The 16,641-nt window shown below is 41.5% G+C and overlaps 1 protein-coding gene across 5 annotated transcripts in view; it reads right to left on the bottom strand.

Moving 5' to 3' along the window:
- QTMAN (queuosine-tRNA mannosyltransferase) overlaps positions 1-16,641 on the bottom strand; it is a 636,919-nt gene that overhangs the window by 292,521 nt on the left and 327,757 nt on the right. For all 5 annotated transcript variants that reach the window (XM_077447749.1, XM_077447745.1, XM_077447747.1 and 2 more), the window contains exon 8: positions 5,781-5,851. In XM_077447749.1, coding sequence (XP_077303875.1) covers positions 5,781-5,851 — 71 coding nt within the window. The remainder of the gene's footprint in view (positions 1-5,780; positions 5,852-16,641) is intronic.

Below are 16,641 nucleotides of genomic sequence, written 5' to 3'. Positions count from 1 at the left end.
GGAAGCTGATTGGTTTCTATGCAGAGCTGCACCGTGCAGTTTTAGTAAATAAGCCCCATAGTGTACACAAGCCCTCACACATGTACATGCGCAACATAAGCTAGTATGCATTGCAGTGTAATAATGAAGACTGAAACATGGAAGTTGCCATTGCCATTAATGTTTTTAAAAAAGTCAATCTCTGGAGGTGTCATGCTGATCCTAATGCCGCATACACACAGTCGGACTTTCCGGCAGAAAAAGTCAGACGGAATAATTTCATCGGATATTGCGATCGTGTGTGGGTTTCAGCAGTTTTTTATTTTTTTTTAAATTCATACGAACCTATTCCTATCGGGGAAAAAACATTCGTCTGTATGCTGGTCCGACGGACCAAAATCTACAAGGGCAGCTATTGGCTACTAGCTATTTAACTTCCTTTTTCTAGTCCTGTTGTACGTGTTGTACATCACTGCGTTCTAAGCGATCGGACTTTGGTGTGATTGTGTGTAGGCAAGTCCATCTCAGAGGAACTCCATCAGAAAAACTGTCAGAGTTTATTCTGAAGTTAAAACCGGTCATGTGTATGCGGCACTACCCTTGTATCTTGCCTGAATTCCCCAGGTTAGTGACTCATTAGATCATTAAGCTGGGAAGAGGGATGACAGCCCCTTTAAAAGTCAGCAATGGTAGATTCTATATTTAAGCTGCCCTTTAAAATGTTCATATTTACAAAAAGGTAACCAATCATATGATTTTTTTTTTTTTTTTCATGTACTCCTACCAAAGATTAAAAATAACGTAAGTATTTAGGGTAACAGAATTGTCTGTAAGCAAAAAATTGGAAAATTGATCTCCACTAGAGCTGCACGATTCTGGGCAAAATGAGAATCATGATTTTTTTGCTTAGAATGAAAAGATCACGATTCTTGTAACGTAAAATCTTTCACAGAAGATGTGAACAAAAAAAAAATGGGCTAACTTTACTGGTTAGTTTTTATTTTTTTAAATTCATTAAAGTATAAAGTAATTTTTTCCCAAAAAATTGCATTTGAAAGACCGCTGCGCAAATACAGTGTGACATAAAATATTGCAACAACCACCATTTTATTCTCTAGGGTCTCTACTAAAAATATATATATATATATATATATATATATATATATATATATATATATATATATATATATATATATATATATATAATGTTTGGGGGTTCTAATTAATTTTCTAGCAAAAAAAATTAATTAATAAATTTAACTTGAAACCAACAAATGTCAGAAAAAGGTTTAGTGTTTAAGTGGTTAAAGGGGTTGTAAAGGTAAATGTTTTTTCACCTTAATGCATTCTATGCATTAAGGTGAAAAAACATCTGAAAGTACCTGCGCCCTCAGCCCCCCCCCCCTGTTTTACTTACCTCACCCCTCGAAAATCCCGCGCTCACCCCCGCTGTCCTTTCCACCGTTCAGCCTGGCTGCTGATTGGCTGGAGTGGATGGAAAGCAGCGCAGCCATTGGCTCGCGCTGCTGTCAATCACATCCACTGACGTGGAGCGGCGGGGGGGCGGGGCTATGTGATACAGCGAGCGGCTATAGCCGCCGGCTGTATCACGGGAGCGCGCCCGCAGGTGCTTCTCACCATGCGACGGAGCTCACGTGAACGTGAGAAGTACCTGCGGGAGGAAGCCGAGACAGCTGCCGAGGGACCCCAGAAGAGCAGGTTCGGGGCCACTCTGTGCAAAACGAGCTGCACAGTGGAGGTAAGTATAACATGTTTGTTATTTAAAAAAAAAAAAAATTCACTTTACAATCCCTTTAACCTCTCCTCATTTACACACAAAGTCCATTCCTTTGACAAAGTGTTACAATGTTTATACTTAAATTCCACTGCTAAAGAATGTTGTGATTCTTGGCAGACTGCCCGTTTTTTTTTTTGTTTTTTCTTTCTTCCTTTCTTTTGAGGGCTGTCGGCTTCAGAAGAGCAGAGAGAATTCTTTGCATAGAAAGAATCGTGAAACACTTCTGTCAAGATCGCAAAGGGGAAAAAATTGTGGTAGTGATTCTTGCCGATTAATTGTGCAGCTCTAATCTCTTACATGTGACCTTTTTTCAGTTTCCTTTAAAGTGGTTGTAAACCATTTACAACCACTTTAACCTACAGGTAAGCCTAGATTAAGGCTTACCTGTAGGTGCTTGAAATATCTTCCAGACCTGCACAGTCTAGGAGATATTTGCAAATCGCCTTAAGGCAATTTCTTCTGTGCATGCGCCGGAGTTAGAAAGGGCACGCTGTACCATTTCTAGCTTGGGTCATGCCATTAAAGGCAGCTTGCGCGGGAGTGACGTCACGCGGCTCCGGGCAGTCACAGAGCTGGAGTTCGCGGCTCCCAGAAGGAAGAGTGGTTAAGAATGGACGCTCGCTACTAGCGAGGAAGACGGGGACATCACGGGCTTCTCCTGCAGGTTAAGTGTCACATAATGGGCTACTATGTGATGCATAGTAGCCCATTATGCTTTACCTTTGCAGGGAAACAAAGAGGAAGTAACACCCATCAGGGTTTACTTCCTCTTTAAGCAATCACTTCCTGACTTTATACCAGGGTTGGTTAGATGGAACCCTAGGACTCCTCTAGAAGTTGCTAGAGGTTCTTTGAGCCATGAGCAGTTTCTGCCTCCAAGATAAGTTGCTACTGACGGCACATATTCTTTTTACCTAACTGTGAAGGGGTAAGGCCGGCCATACAGATTTGAAAACAGTAATGGGCAGGCTGAATGTACCATGTTGATCAATCGATCAACTTGTGTACAACCAGCCTGCTGGATTCTCTTGCAATTATAGATCACTAAAGCAGCCGCTAACGATAATTTCTGTCTTCTCCCGGCAGAGGCATCTTTCCCCGCCCACCCTGTCGAGAGCAGACAATTTCTCAGTAGGAGGGATTCCCCTGCCAGCACTATCTGTGTTGATAGGGATATCATGCAAATTTGCACAGTGTATGACCTGCTTAATTCTTCTCAGTGAAATAAAGGCAGGAATTAGGAAGGTGAGGAGCTTTCTTCCCACTGACCATCACACTAATGTCTCATGCATTGTAGATATAGTAATTATTAGCAGTGGTTCCCTGAGACTAGAACATAATTGCAAGGGTTTCTCTGTGTTGAAATGTTTTTAGTTTGAATGGGCCCTTTATAAGCCCCAATGCATGAAAAATGCACATGCACTTTTGGATTACTGTCATACATGGGTAGCTGTAAGCTAAAGTGCAAATGTGTTGATTAACACCATTAGAATGAATGTGCTCCTACTATGGAGGCTTTCGTATATTTACAGAGTTAGGACTGCAGATAATATTGGGGTGCCGTGGAGTGGCTCTGTAGCTTCTGCATGTATTTACAAATGTGTTCAAACTAAACCCCTGTTGTTAACTTACTTTATTAGACTGGAACATTTGGTTGGTTGCATGCTGGCTAGTAAGTTGAGCTGGGAATTTTCTTTGGTTTGGTTTGACATGCGTCACCCTTTCATGTGCTCCTTGCTGTGAAGGCCAGTTATAGGTAGGGGCAGTGGGCAGTTGTTTGTACTTACACCATATATGTGGATTACGTTGCCATTCAAATTGAAAGGCAATGCACAGCAATTAACATATACAGTACAGTGCTTTGTGGTGTGTGGCAGTAAGATGCATTGAAACAAACTCATTTAGGTCCCAATCACACCACAGGCTTTGGGCTGTACTGGGCCTGAGAAGAACAACGCAGGTCCAATGCAATGAAAAGCTGAAATGCAATGTTTCCTATAGGCCACATTCTCAAAAATATTCTTCCCTGTTGTGCGCTGGGTGAAAACGGAACATGCTGCATTAAAACTGAGCGCGACATGTTGAAATGCGTCACAGTGTGCTGTATGGTGCAGATATAGAACAAGAGGAATTTGCTATTTCTAATCATACTTATTTCAAAAACAGCCCGTGGATGATGTACTGTTTTGTGAAGTAAAAGATTTACCATGTCACATATTTTTATGAAAATATATGAAACCGTATTCAGCACATGCAATTTTTATAAACGTCCCATTATATACTGTAAATATGGCCTAAAAGGATGTCTGCAATCTGAAGAACTCTTTCTGAATTATACATACAATATCTCACAAAAGTGAGTACACCCCTCACATTTTTTTAAATATTTTATTCTATCTTTTCATATGACAACACTGAAGAAATTACTCTTTGCTACAATGTAAAGTGAGTGAAAATGTCCAAATTGGGCCCAAAGTGTCAATATTTTGTGTCGCCATCATTATTTTCCAGCACTGCCTTAACCCTCTTGGGCATGGAGTTCACCAGAGCTTCATAGGTTGCCGCTGGAGTCCTCTTCCACTCCTCCATGATGACATCACGGAGCTGGTAGATGTTAGAGACGTTGTTCTTCTCCACCTTCCATTTGAGGATGCCCCACAGATGCTCAATAGGGTTTAGGTCTGGAGACATGCTTGGCAAGTACATCACCTTTACCATCAGCTTCTTTAGCAAGACAGTTGCCATCTTGGAGGTGTGTTTGGAGTCGTTATCATGTTGGAATACTGCCCTGCAGCCCAGTCTCCGAAGGGAGGGGGATCATGCTCTGCTTCAGCATGTCACAATACATGTTGGCATTCATGGATCCCTCAATGAATTGTAGCTCCCCAGTGCCGGCAGCACTCATGCATTCCCAGACCATGACACTCCCACCACCATGCTTGACTGTAGGCAAGACACACTTGTCTTTGTACTCCTCACCTGGTTGCCACCACACACCCATATCGCCATCTGAACCAAATAAGTTTATCTTGGTCTCATCAGACCACAGGACATGGTTCCATTAATCCAAGTCCCTACTCTGCTTGTTTTCAGGAAACTGTTTGTGGAATTTCTTGTGCATCATCTTTAGAAGAAGCTTCCTTCTTGGATGATAGTCATCCAGACCAATTTGATGCAGTGTGTGGCGTATGGTCTGAGCACTGACAGGCTGAAAGTGTGCAACTGTGGTGTGTGTAATTGTTTGCATGGAATAATCAATAAATGGACTTCAATCACGTCAGTGTGCAGCCAATTTCTTCCTTCAATCAAATTTAACACACCTACTCCCCATTCACACCTGAGACCTTGTAACACTAACGAGTAAAAATGACACCAGGGAGGGAAAATCACTAATTGGGCCCAATTTGGACATTTTCACTTAGGGGTGTATTCACTTTTGTTGCCAGCGGTTTAGACATTAATGGCTGTGTGTTGAGTTATTTTGAGGGGACAGAAAATGTATACTGATATACAAGCTGTACACTCACTACTTTACATTGTAGCAAAGTGTCATTTCTTCAGTGCTGTCACATGAAAAGATAGAATAAAATATTTACAAAAATGTGAGGGATGTACTCACTTTTGTGAGATACTGTATATTATGCAATATAAATATTTGCCCATATATGTGTACTTATAAACATGAATAAAATCTCATGTAGCCATCTGCAGTTGTGTGCATATTCTCAATAAGGTCCTTGTCAGCCTCCTTTGCTATATTACAGCACTCTCGTCCCACCCGAGACTAATGCAAAAGAGATATTTTAAACATTTTGCTATTGTGAGAAACAGATGGTACGGATAAACTCTGCCTAATGCATTATATCACGTATATATTTTTTTACATTAACATGTCGCTTTTGCCAAATAAACAAATGCTTTTGCATAACATTAGTTTCCACGCGATTAAACACTGCTGTAGGATCTGCACAAGGCTGCGGTGGAAAAGATGAGACGTTCCTACCTGGAAAAATCTCGGGGTATACTAAAGACTTCGGGCACAGCGGGTAACAGCCACAGTGGACAGCTTCTAACCTGAAAATAAAAAGATATAAAGTAATATTTGTGTCAGGCCACAATAACAGCTGCATACAGGTACTGTAGATGAACTGTCGTCTTTACCAAAGAATCTGCAATGTAGTGTGTGGACACAGCATACCTCAAAACTGCTCAAGGCACGAGAGAGATGAAAAGCGCTCTCAGCCCTTCCTCCTCCCAATAGGCCACTGACGTGTTTTGTCCTGCCCCTGGGGCAAGAAACATCAGCAGCATGGCCTATCGGGAGGAGCCAGGGCTGACACTTCTTTTCATCTCTCTCCTACCTGGAGCAGTTTTGAGGTGTGCGGCATCCACACACAATATTTCAACTGCATTGGATTAACATTTACACCTGCACCCTGCTTGAAGTGGGTTCACCAGAGCCACATGGCGCTTGGAGAGGCGCTCTATCTAGCATGTACAAGATCTACAAAAGCATTGGTTGCTCTGTTCAGTTAGGATTGTGATCCAGATACAGGTCCATAACAGACATCCCAGCCTTCTGTGCAGACTACACTGTAGTTAAGGCCAACTCTAGGAATTACACAAAAATGACTCTTGCAGTGGGCTCCCACGCACACTTCTAGGGTTAGACGCTTATTAAATTTAGAGGTAGAAGAAAAAAACTGTAATGATTACCTTATTCCTTGCTCTGGCAAACTCCCTCCCTCCCTCTGAAGCCTTTTGTTTACCACACTCCTGTCGGTGGCTGCATGCTGACCTAATGATGTCCACATGCAGCCATTGATCAATAGTCCTGCACTTTATGTGAAGATGGCAAGATCCCACCAAAAACCATGAGAATCAGAAATAAGAGTAAAGGAACAGAGCTGGCATTACGGTAATCATCATACCTTTTATCCTCATCTCCTAGAATAAAAGTGTTACTAAATCCAGAAGCCTGCATTCACTATATCAGTGGTCATCAACCCTGTCCTCAGGGCCCACTAACAGGCCAGGTTTTATGTATTACCTTGGGGGAGATGCAGACTAGAATACTCTAATCACTGAACAGCAAATTATATCACCTGTGATGTATTTCAGTTATCTAGCAAACCTGGCCTGTCGGTGGGCCCTGAGGACAGGGTTGATGACCACTGCACTATACTGTATCTGGTCTCCCACAGAACATGGAAATGAAATTATTTTATTAAATATAAACTGCTAAATAACTTTTCTCATCAGCAGTATATAGTAGTCGTGTGACTTCTAACAGTGTCTAGTTACAGCTTGTAGGAGGAGTTTTCATTCTCCCCTGATTGTCCTATGAGGCTGCGTGACCCCTGGCCCTCTGTCTGGACAGTGCTGATTGGTCCTGTGCTGATCACATGCACTTTCCCAAGGTAAAAAAAAAAAAGCTCTTTAGCAATACACACCAAACTTAGCATGTGCAGAGTGTCCCCAAGGCTCTGTTCTAGCAAGAGATGGCTTGGCAACTGTGGAAGAAGGGGAGGATCAGAGAAGACAGGATCAAGCAGCCTTTTTACACAATGCAGAGGATTAACCCTTTAGGTTCCACAGTGAGTATAACAAGAATGCTTTACTGTATATACAGACTGATTTTACTGTTGTGGGTTTAGTAACATTTTAATAGAATTTGAAAAAAATGCTCATATGTGATGGCAGGAAAAGTAGAGGAGAGGTTTGGTCGTGCAGTGGAACTATCACAGAATTGTAGTAGAGACTTAAAGTAATTGTAAACAATCACTTTGTAAAAACAACCCGTTCAGTTTAACTACTTTAAGCATTTGTTAACCCCAAGGATCTTGTTCTTTTAAAGTGGTTGTAAACCCTTACAAACCACTTTGACCTACAGGTAAGCCTAGATTAAGGCTTAGCTGTAGGTCCAAGAAATATCTCCTAAACCTATACGGTTTAGGGGATATTTACCTGAAGACAGCCACCGCTGTCTACGGCGCATGCGCGGGAGTGACGTCATCGCTGCTCCGGCGAATCACAACACCAGAGCAGCGAGACCCATGGAGACCCACCAGGAAGATGGATGCTCCGGACTACAGGGGACAGCGGTGACTTCGCTGGCTCCTGTGTCAGGTAAGTGACACATAATGGACTACTATGCGATGCACAGTAGTCCATTATGCTTTACCTTTGTAGGGAATCAAAGAGGAAGTAAACCCATCAGGGTTTACTTCCTCTTTAAAGCATGTTATACAGCACAGAGTCATTTGGACCCCGGTATCACCTGAAATACCTGTCTGATCCTGCCTGGCTATGCCCTCCCCTCTGCAAACAGACCACGATAATCATGACTGCTGAGCCCCTGACATTGTGGTCTGTTTACATGTTTCCGTAAGCTTCAGCCTGCTATCTGTCTCCTGTGACATACTCCTCCCTCCCCTCTCTGTCTGTCACTGCTCTACCAGTGCCGCCCCCCCCCCCACTCCTGCTGCTCTCATTTCACGTATTACAATGGTCCCAAAAAAGTGTCAAATATGTCCGATCTGTCTGCCGCAATGTCGCAGTCCAACTAAAAATTGCAGATCTCCGCCATTACTAGTAAAAAATAAATAAATAATAAAAATGCCATAAATCAAATCCCTATTTTGTAGACGCTATGACTTTTGTGCAGACCAGTTAGTATACGCTTATTGCAATTTTGTTTATTAAAGATATGTAGAATACATATCGGCCTAAACTGATGAAGAAATTTTTTTTTTTCCCCCCGGATATTTATTATAGCAAAAAGTAAAAAAAATTTTTTCAAAATGGTCGGTCTTTTTTGTTTATAGCGCAAAAAAACAAAAAAACAAAACGCAGAGGTGATCAAATACCACCAAAATAAAGCTCTATTTGTGGGAAAGAAGGACATAAATTGTTATTTAGGTAAAGCTTTGCCAGTTAAAGTGCCGCAGTGCCGCATCGCAAAAAATGGCCTAGTCATTAAGGGGGCAAATCCTTCTCGTAAAATAGAAATGAAAGGCAACACATCTATGTCTGGATATAAAAAGCCATTATACTTTTTTACCTTCTCTTATAAATGATCACATTCCCTCTGTTCTGAGCTACATAAGAGCTGGAGGAGGAGGAGCTTCACATTGAAAGGCTGCGCGGAGGGGAACAGAGGTGAGCACAAGTCTGATCATTGGAGAAGAACAGGCTAAGGACCCAGCATAGCTAGAGAACTGCCCATGGTGTGCTCTCCTGCTTAGTGTTGTCAATTTTTAAAATGAAAGCAGAGGGACTGGCAGGAACACCAGGGATTTCACATGAAGGAAGCAATACAAAGAGAACAGGATACCTTATCATATAAGTACATGGTACAGCAGGCACATATCTGAAATATGAAGTGTGAACATAAAGAGGCTCAGTGCACACTGCTGCGTGGTACAAGATTGCATGTGATTCACACTGCATTGCAGTGCAAATCAAATGCGATGCGATTTCAGCCTTACAGAGAGTATGGCTGAAATCGCACTGCATTCAGACTAAACTCCCACAAGAGCCTTTTTTTGATCTGCACCAGAATCGGATCGCATTGGTGTTCACATATATCCGATTCAATTCATGTCCGAACTGACAGTTCGCAGTGCGATATGCGAGCTGAAATAGGGGTGTCATTAACATTGTATTGACACTCCATGCAGTTCGTATATGGCAGTCTGGAACCCGCAGTGGATTTACATGGTTCCCGTATCACAATAGTGTGAACCGCCACTCAGAACTTTTCTAAAAATTGGACACACTAAACACGATAAGGTGTCAAACCGTGGATTGAACTAAAAAATCCAGGGCACAATTGCAAACATTTTAAAAACGCACACAAAAAAAGTAAAAACAATTATAAAGTAAAGTTGAAGTAGTAAAAAGGAAAACCTTTTACGCCACCTACAACTGAAATTCCAATACTGGTTCTACCAAAATATTATCCAAATGTTTTATGGATTATGTCTGTGTTTAATATATATATTATAACAGAACACATAGCATATGTTTCCTTGTAGAATAAATCAAATCACACAGAGTGCTGTTTTTAAAAAAAAAATTTTTAGGGGGGGGGGGGGTTATTTTTGGTCCTTTAAATGCAGCTCAACACATTTTTAATCGTCAAATAAACACAAGAAACAAAAACACGAAAGTACAGACAGATTTTTCCCTTGATCGTTCTGCAGAAATTAGGAATGTTCATTTGCAACGTATGGCCACAAACGTTACCAACACAGATCCTCAACTGCTGCAATGCGCATAATTCCCAGCAATGCTGTTCACAGCTATTTAAATATAGTTTGTGACTGGCGTCTGTTTTTTTCTTTTTGTGCTTATGTTGGAAAAGACGATGCTAAAATGCCGAGTGAATTAGGCTTTTTTTTTTTGTTTGTTTTGTTTGTGCATTTTTGTTTTTAAGATGCATTAAGGTGCAAAAAAAAAAAAAAAGTATTTATTTTTCTATGTAATCATGAAACTGGCTTTAAAAAGCAAGATAGATATAGTTACCCCTAAAATATAATTGAGGCATACCCCGCGAGCTTTGTCTCACTACATAATGACAACAAACTGACATGTACGAAACATGTAAAAATATACTTTTATTTTTGTTGGCTTGTAAAAATGTAAAAAGAAACTCAAAACAGGTCTTTAACTGTGTTTATGTAAAATGGTTTTGAAATGCAGCCAAATGGGTTGACCATGGAAGGAATTGGGCTTTCTAAATGTTTTTTTCCCCCCTCTCCCTTCTCCTCCAAAAGTATTTGAGGTCACGCTGACTTTTTTTTTTTTTTTTGCAATTCTTGCTTATTTTCAATGACACTGTGTATATACATTTGCTGCTTGTGGTTTTTGTATTTTCTTTAACTGTCAAGTGTCAAATTAAACAAGGTAAACAAGTACATCCTTCCATGATAAAGTGTAGGATGTTTATTACTTTTGAATAAAACAAAAATTTGCCCCATAGCTGAAGGGTTACCCTCTGTGGTTTGGTATTAACTTGTCAAAGAGTACATACACAGAAGAATGGCTCAGTGATCTATACAAAGACTAACGCCGCGTACACACCACCGTTTTTTTCCGTCAGAATAAACTCTGACGGTCTTTCCGACGGAGTACCGCTGAAACGGACTTGCCTACACACGATCACAGTCCGATCGTTTAGAACGAGGTGACGTACGACGGGACTAGAAAAAGGAAGCTCAATAGCCAGTAGCCAATAGCTGCCCTTGTGTCGTTTTTGTTCCATCGGAGCAGCATACAGACGAACGGTTTTTCCGACAGGAATTGATTCAGTCGGAAAGATTTAAAACATGTTCTATTTCTAGGTCTGTCAGAATTTTTGAAAAAAAAAAAGTCAGATGAGGCCCACACACGATCGGAAGATCCGATGAAATGATTCCGTCTGACTTTTTTCTGCCGGAAAGTCCGACCGTGTGTACACGGCATGACACATATCGCAAGCAGTGTTGGGATAGGAAAACCCAGCCACTGGAATAAACCAATCAAATGTTCCAGTTTTATTATTGGCAGAGAAAAAAAAAAGGGAGGTGTGTCTTGCTTCCTATCTACTTTCTCCTCCTGGTGCTTCCCGGTCACCTCTCCACTATGAGCTTACAGAACTCTGTATATTGATGTCTAATTATACTAGAAAACAGACAGTCAGTACCTCATCTGCAGCCATATCATGTTTTTGGGAAATAGCGGTTATATTGAGACCCCTTTCACACTGAGGCGGTGTGGGCGGTAGCGGTAACCCTGCTAGCGGCCGAGGAAAGGGTTAAAAGCACCTGTGTTGCAAAGCTGCCGAAACGCTTTGCAGGCACTTCGGCAACGCTGCCCATTCATTTCAATAGGCAGGGGTGGTGTGAGAGCGGTGTATGCACCGCTCCCGAACCGCCCCGAAGATGCTGCTTGCAGGACTTATTTTCCCATTCCTGCAAGCACCACTGGAGAGGCACTTTACAGGCACTATTTTTAGCGCTAAAGCGTCTGAAAAGCACCCCAGTGTGAAAGGGGTCTTAAAGTGGTTGTAAACTTCAGACATGAAATATTAACAAGGCTTATCCCTCTATAGTGTGTACTTGTCTCAATTAAAAATATGCACTTATACACATATTCAAATAAAGCACATTCTCTTATATGCAGATTTTTAGGATCCTGTGTTACGGATCTGAAAGCAGCTCATGTTTACACACCTGTGTGAATGGCTCCATTGAAAACAATGCAACTGTATTCTGATCCATAATTTAAAAAAAACATTGTTTTTTACGGCCGTGTAAATGAAGCATAAACGAAGGGGAAAAATAAATTATCATTATGTTCGCATATGTATCTTTACGCATTTAAATTATTATTATTATAATACACGATTTATATAGCGCCAATAGTATACGCAGCGGTTTACAATGTATAGGGAGAACAACTTAATTACAGTACAGTTCAATATAAAAGGTACAGGAGGGCCCGGCTCGTAGAGCTTACATTCTAAAGGGAGGAGGTGGTACAAAAGGTAATAGTTGCAGAGAATGATTTGATGTAGGTGGCTTGGGGACAGTTAGGTGGGTTAGGGATAGGCTTCCCTGCATCAATACGCAAGTAGTTTAATGATCATTAGGCAGGAACACATGTAATAGCATCAGTAAAAATGTTATGGCCATGTGAATTAAAGAGGAAGTAAACCCTGATGTGTTTACTTCCTCTTTGTCTCCCTGCAAAGGTAAAGCATAATGGACTACTATGCATCGCATAGTAGCCCATTATGTGTCACTTACCTGACACAGGAGCCAGCGTTGTCACCGCTGTCCCCTGTAGTCCGAAGCATTCATCTTCTTCTGGGTATCGCTGCTCTGGCCACTCACAGCGCATGCGCACGGGAGCCGCCACTAACAGCATATCAACGCTGCTAATGGCGATAGCGTGCCTGCGTGATAGTGCGCATGCGCCATAGACAGCTGTCACTGTCTTTTACTAAATATCTCCTAAACTGTGTAGGTTTAGGAGATATTTCTTGGACCTACAGGTAAGCCTTAATCTAGGCTTACCTGTAGGTCAAAGTGGTTTGTAAGGGTTTACAACCACTTTAAGCATGTGTATACCTATGCAAAATCAACAATGTACTTGCATGTTTTCCCATATTTAAACTCTTTAACATTGGCACAAGTACAGAAAAGAAAAGTGATGCTGACAAAAATCCAGAGAGCTCATAACCCTTTTCCCAGTCCTCTGCCCAAACAAGACATGATTCTAGATGGGCTTTATAAGATGCTCACCAAGACCGCTCTGTAACTGGGGGCCATGGGTACCTGATAAGTGCTCCTCCTTAAGGGCACAGTGGTTCAGGATTGGAGGTAGTGGTGACACCAATCATGCTTTACAAGTTGCACTTTTATTTATTAATTTATATAATTTGTATGATTTATCATTTTGTGTTTGGGGATTCATCTCTACCTTTTACTTTATAGACATAACTTCTGCCTGTGCTGCACTGAAACCTTTCTTACAATAGGTTGCTGCTTTTTCATTCACTATGGCTAATCCAGGACAACACGGGCTCAGAGGAAGTGGGTTGAATAACGAGTTGCCATCAGACTGAGAACATCTAGAGGCATAAAAAAGTACTGCAGGGAGAATCTCTTGATTTAATGTGTATATCACAACAAAAGATATCTGCTTTCATTTAATCTTTTAACTGGCTATTCATTTTTATCTTGTAACTTTTAGCAGGAGTTTTACTTCAACATGGTGACGTGAGCTGCTGGAAATATATTATGACTGACTGGCGAGGAGCAGGCCTGGATTTACAGCCTATGTCTCCCTCAAGCCAGCTTTCCTAGCCGACCTACCTATATCTTATGTTCTATTTATCTGAGAGCAATCAGTGCTGGACAAACTCCAGGAGACAGGTCTCCGAAAATGCTGCTGCTGGCGCCTAATTCATTTCTATTTATTCCCTGTACTGTAATTGCGTGTAATCAGTAAGAGTATATAACGCGCTGTGCTTAATCACAATCCTCCTGCAATCTACTGACATTGGTAAAGTGCAACTGCAACTCACCCACTAGAACACCTTAATCTATTTAGCATAACTTTCATTATCAGGTGCTCATCTGACAGTCTGGCAATGACTGAATACTGCAGGTATGTCAGGAATAACATTGCATATTAGTAGCAGTGAATATGCTGTCTGTGCTGCTGTACAGAGAAAAAAAGGATCCTGCTAAGGAAATCGAGGATTCATTCTACACTGTCAAGGATGAAGGTAGGAACTACATATCACTGCTGATCATCTGGATCCAATCCTTTGCTTGCTTTTATCTGGCCCTTGAGGTACTATTTTATCCACCGATACAAATAATGGGGCATAATTTCCCCCAATGGCAACAATGAAGGGGCACAAATCCCCCCCCCCCCCACTGACACCAATGAACAGGCACAATTCCTCCCAATGACACCAATGGTGGGGAACAATTCCTCTCGATGATGGGGCACAATTTCTCCTAATGACACCAACAATCTGACACAATTCCTCCTAATGAGACCAATGATGGGGCACAATTCCTCCCAATGACGCCAACGATGGGGCACAATTCCTCCCAATGACAACAACAATGAGGCCCAATGACACCATTGATGAGACACAATTTCTTCCAATGACACCAATGATGGGACACAATTCCTTCCTATGACATTTAAGAAGGGGTGGAATTCCTCCCACTAAAATAAACTCCTCCAATGACACCAAAGATGGGGCATTGTTTTTTTCCCCACAGACGCCAGGACTTTTTCTACTTCCAATGGCCACAGTCCAGCCCTCCTAAAGTCAGAAGGACAGTAAACTGGCCCTTAGGTTAGAGAATTTGGACACCCCTGCTCTATGTTATAGAGATGAGGAAAGGGGAGGTGTACTGTACTCTTAACAGACTTTCTGTTGCTTCTCCATAGGTGCAGTACAGTTAGTGAGCATTGTTACCCTAGGACAGGGGACATGTGTTCCTAACAGGATCACCAGGTGAAAATTAAGAGAGAAAAAAATGCCTGAAACAAAGAAAAATAATTCACAAAAAAAAAATAATAATTCTGCTTCATGTGCATTTTAATGGATAACTACACCTTCATATAGCTATTCTTTATCTTATCGCCCTCCATCTAAAGGTCCTGTACTCACCTGTCCAAGCTCTAAATCCTGGGTACTCGACCTGTGGCCTTCCAGCTGTTGTGGAATGACAAGCCCCGTGAGGCATTGCAAGGCTGGCAGTTACGAGCATTACTCCCAAAGGCATGATGGGACTTGTAGGTCCCGAACAGCTAGAGGGCCACAGGTTGAGCACCCTTGCTCTATGAATAAATGTGATTTTCTCTGTATAGATGTGAAGAAGCAGGGGACCATCCTGTAAAGTTTGCTGTTGTGGCTATTTGGCTCCCAGTGAGCTGCAGACCATGGATTAGACAGGAGCATAGAGAGGTGACTAGAAGTCTTGGAAGAGGATGTGAAGAGGGGTACTATGACTATGGACAATAAAGTACCAACATAGTCTTAATCCTTTCATGACTAAGCCTATTTCTGACATTTGGTATTTACGAGTTAAAATCCATATTTTTTGCTAGAAAACACTTACCGGTACTTAGAAACCCCAAACATTATATATATATATATATATATATATATATATATTTTTTTTTTTTTTAGCTGATAATCTAGAGAATAAAACGGTGATTGTTTGCAATATTTTATGTTACACGGTATCTGTGGCAGCAGTGTTTCAAACGCAACTTTTTGGGAAAAGGGACACTTTCATGAATTTCAAAAAACCAAAACAGTAAAGTAAGCCCAATTTTTTTGTATAATGTGAAAGATGATGTTATGCCGAGTAAATAGATACCAAACATGTCAAGCTTTATAATTGCATGCACTCGTGGAATGGCGACAAACTATGGTACCTAAAAATCTCCATAGGCGACGCTTTAAATTACGCTTTAAATTTTTTTACGGTTACCAGGTTAGAGTTACAGAGGAGGTCTAGTACTAGAATTATTGCTTGCGCTCTGACAATTGCGGCCATACCTCACATGTGTGATTTGAACACCGTTTACATATGTGCAAGCTCGTGGGGACGGGAGCACTTTAAAAAAAAAATTCTTATTTATTTTATTATTATTAAATTTCATTAAAAAAATTATAATAATTTGATCCCTTTTATTGCTGTCACAAGGAATGCAAACATCCCTTGTGAAGGTAATAAGTGGTACAGGTACTCTTTATTAAGGAATCGGGGGTCTAAAAGGCCCCAAATCCCTCCTTTGCACTTCAAGGTATTTAGATCATCGAAAACTGAGATTCTGAATACTGTATATTTTTTAAATCCGGTGCCATTAGCAGCCGAGTAAACCAGAAGTGACGTCATAACGTCGCTTCCGTATTTACATTTAGGAGACTGGAGCGAAGCGGTTTCCGGCTTCGTGCCAGTCTGTTTCTAGCTGCCGGAAGTGGCGGATCGAGGATCGGGTCTCCCGATGGAACAGGAGGCCCACTGAGAGCAGCGGGAGAAATCGGTTGTTATCCCTGGAAAGCCGATCGCCCGCTCTAAAAAAGGGTACCGGGATGATGCTTGCAGCTGCAGGCATCATCCTGGTATAACCCCCGAAAGCCAAAGCCGCATATGTGCGTACGCTGGGCGCCAACTGTAAAAGAGCTTTGAAATAAGCCTCAACTGACCTCTATAGCTGCATGGACTGTGGATAATTTCCAAAGATCCCAACAAAGATTGTGAAGTTGGTTTCAAACAGCTTTCAGCTCCTGAACTTTGAGGCCTCATGCACGCTGGATGTTTTTGGATGTTTTTACA

The sequence above is a fragment of the Lithobates pipiens genome, unplaced genomic scaffold (genome assembly GCF_037356315.1).
Source record: "Lithobates pipiens isolate NorthernLeopardFrog02 unplaced genomic scaffold, aLitPip1_a1.2 Scaffold_22, whole genome shotgun sequence".
Taxonomy (NCBI): Eukaryota; Metazoa; Chordata; class Amphibia; order Anura; family Ranidae; genus Lithobates; species Lithobates pipiens.
Note: the sequence above shows the minus strand (reverse complement) of the source record. Positions and strands in the feature narration are given on the sequence as shown.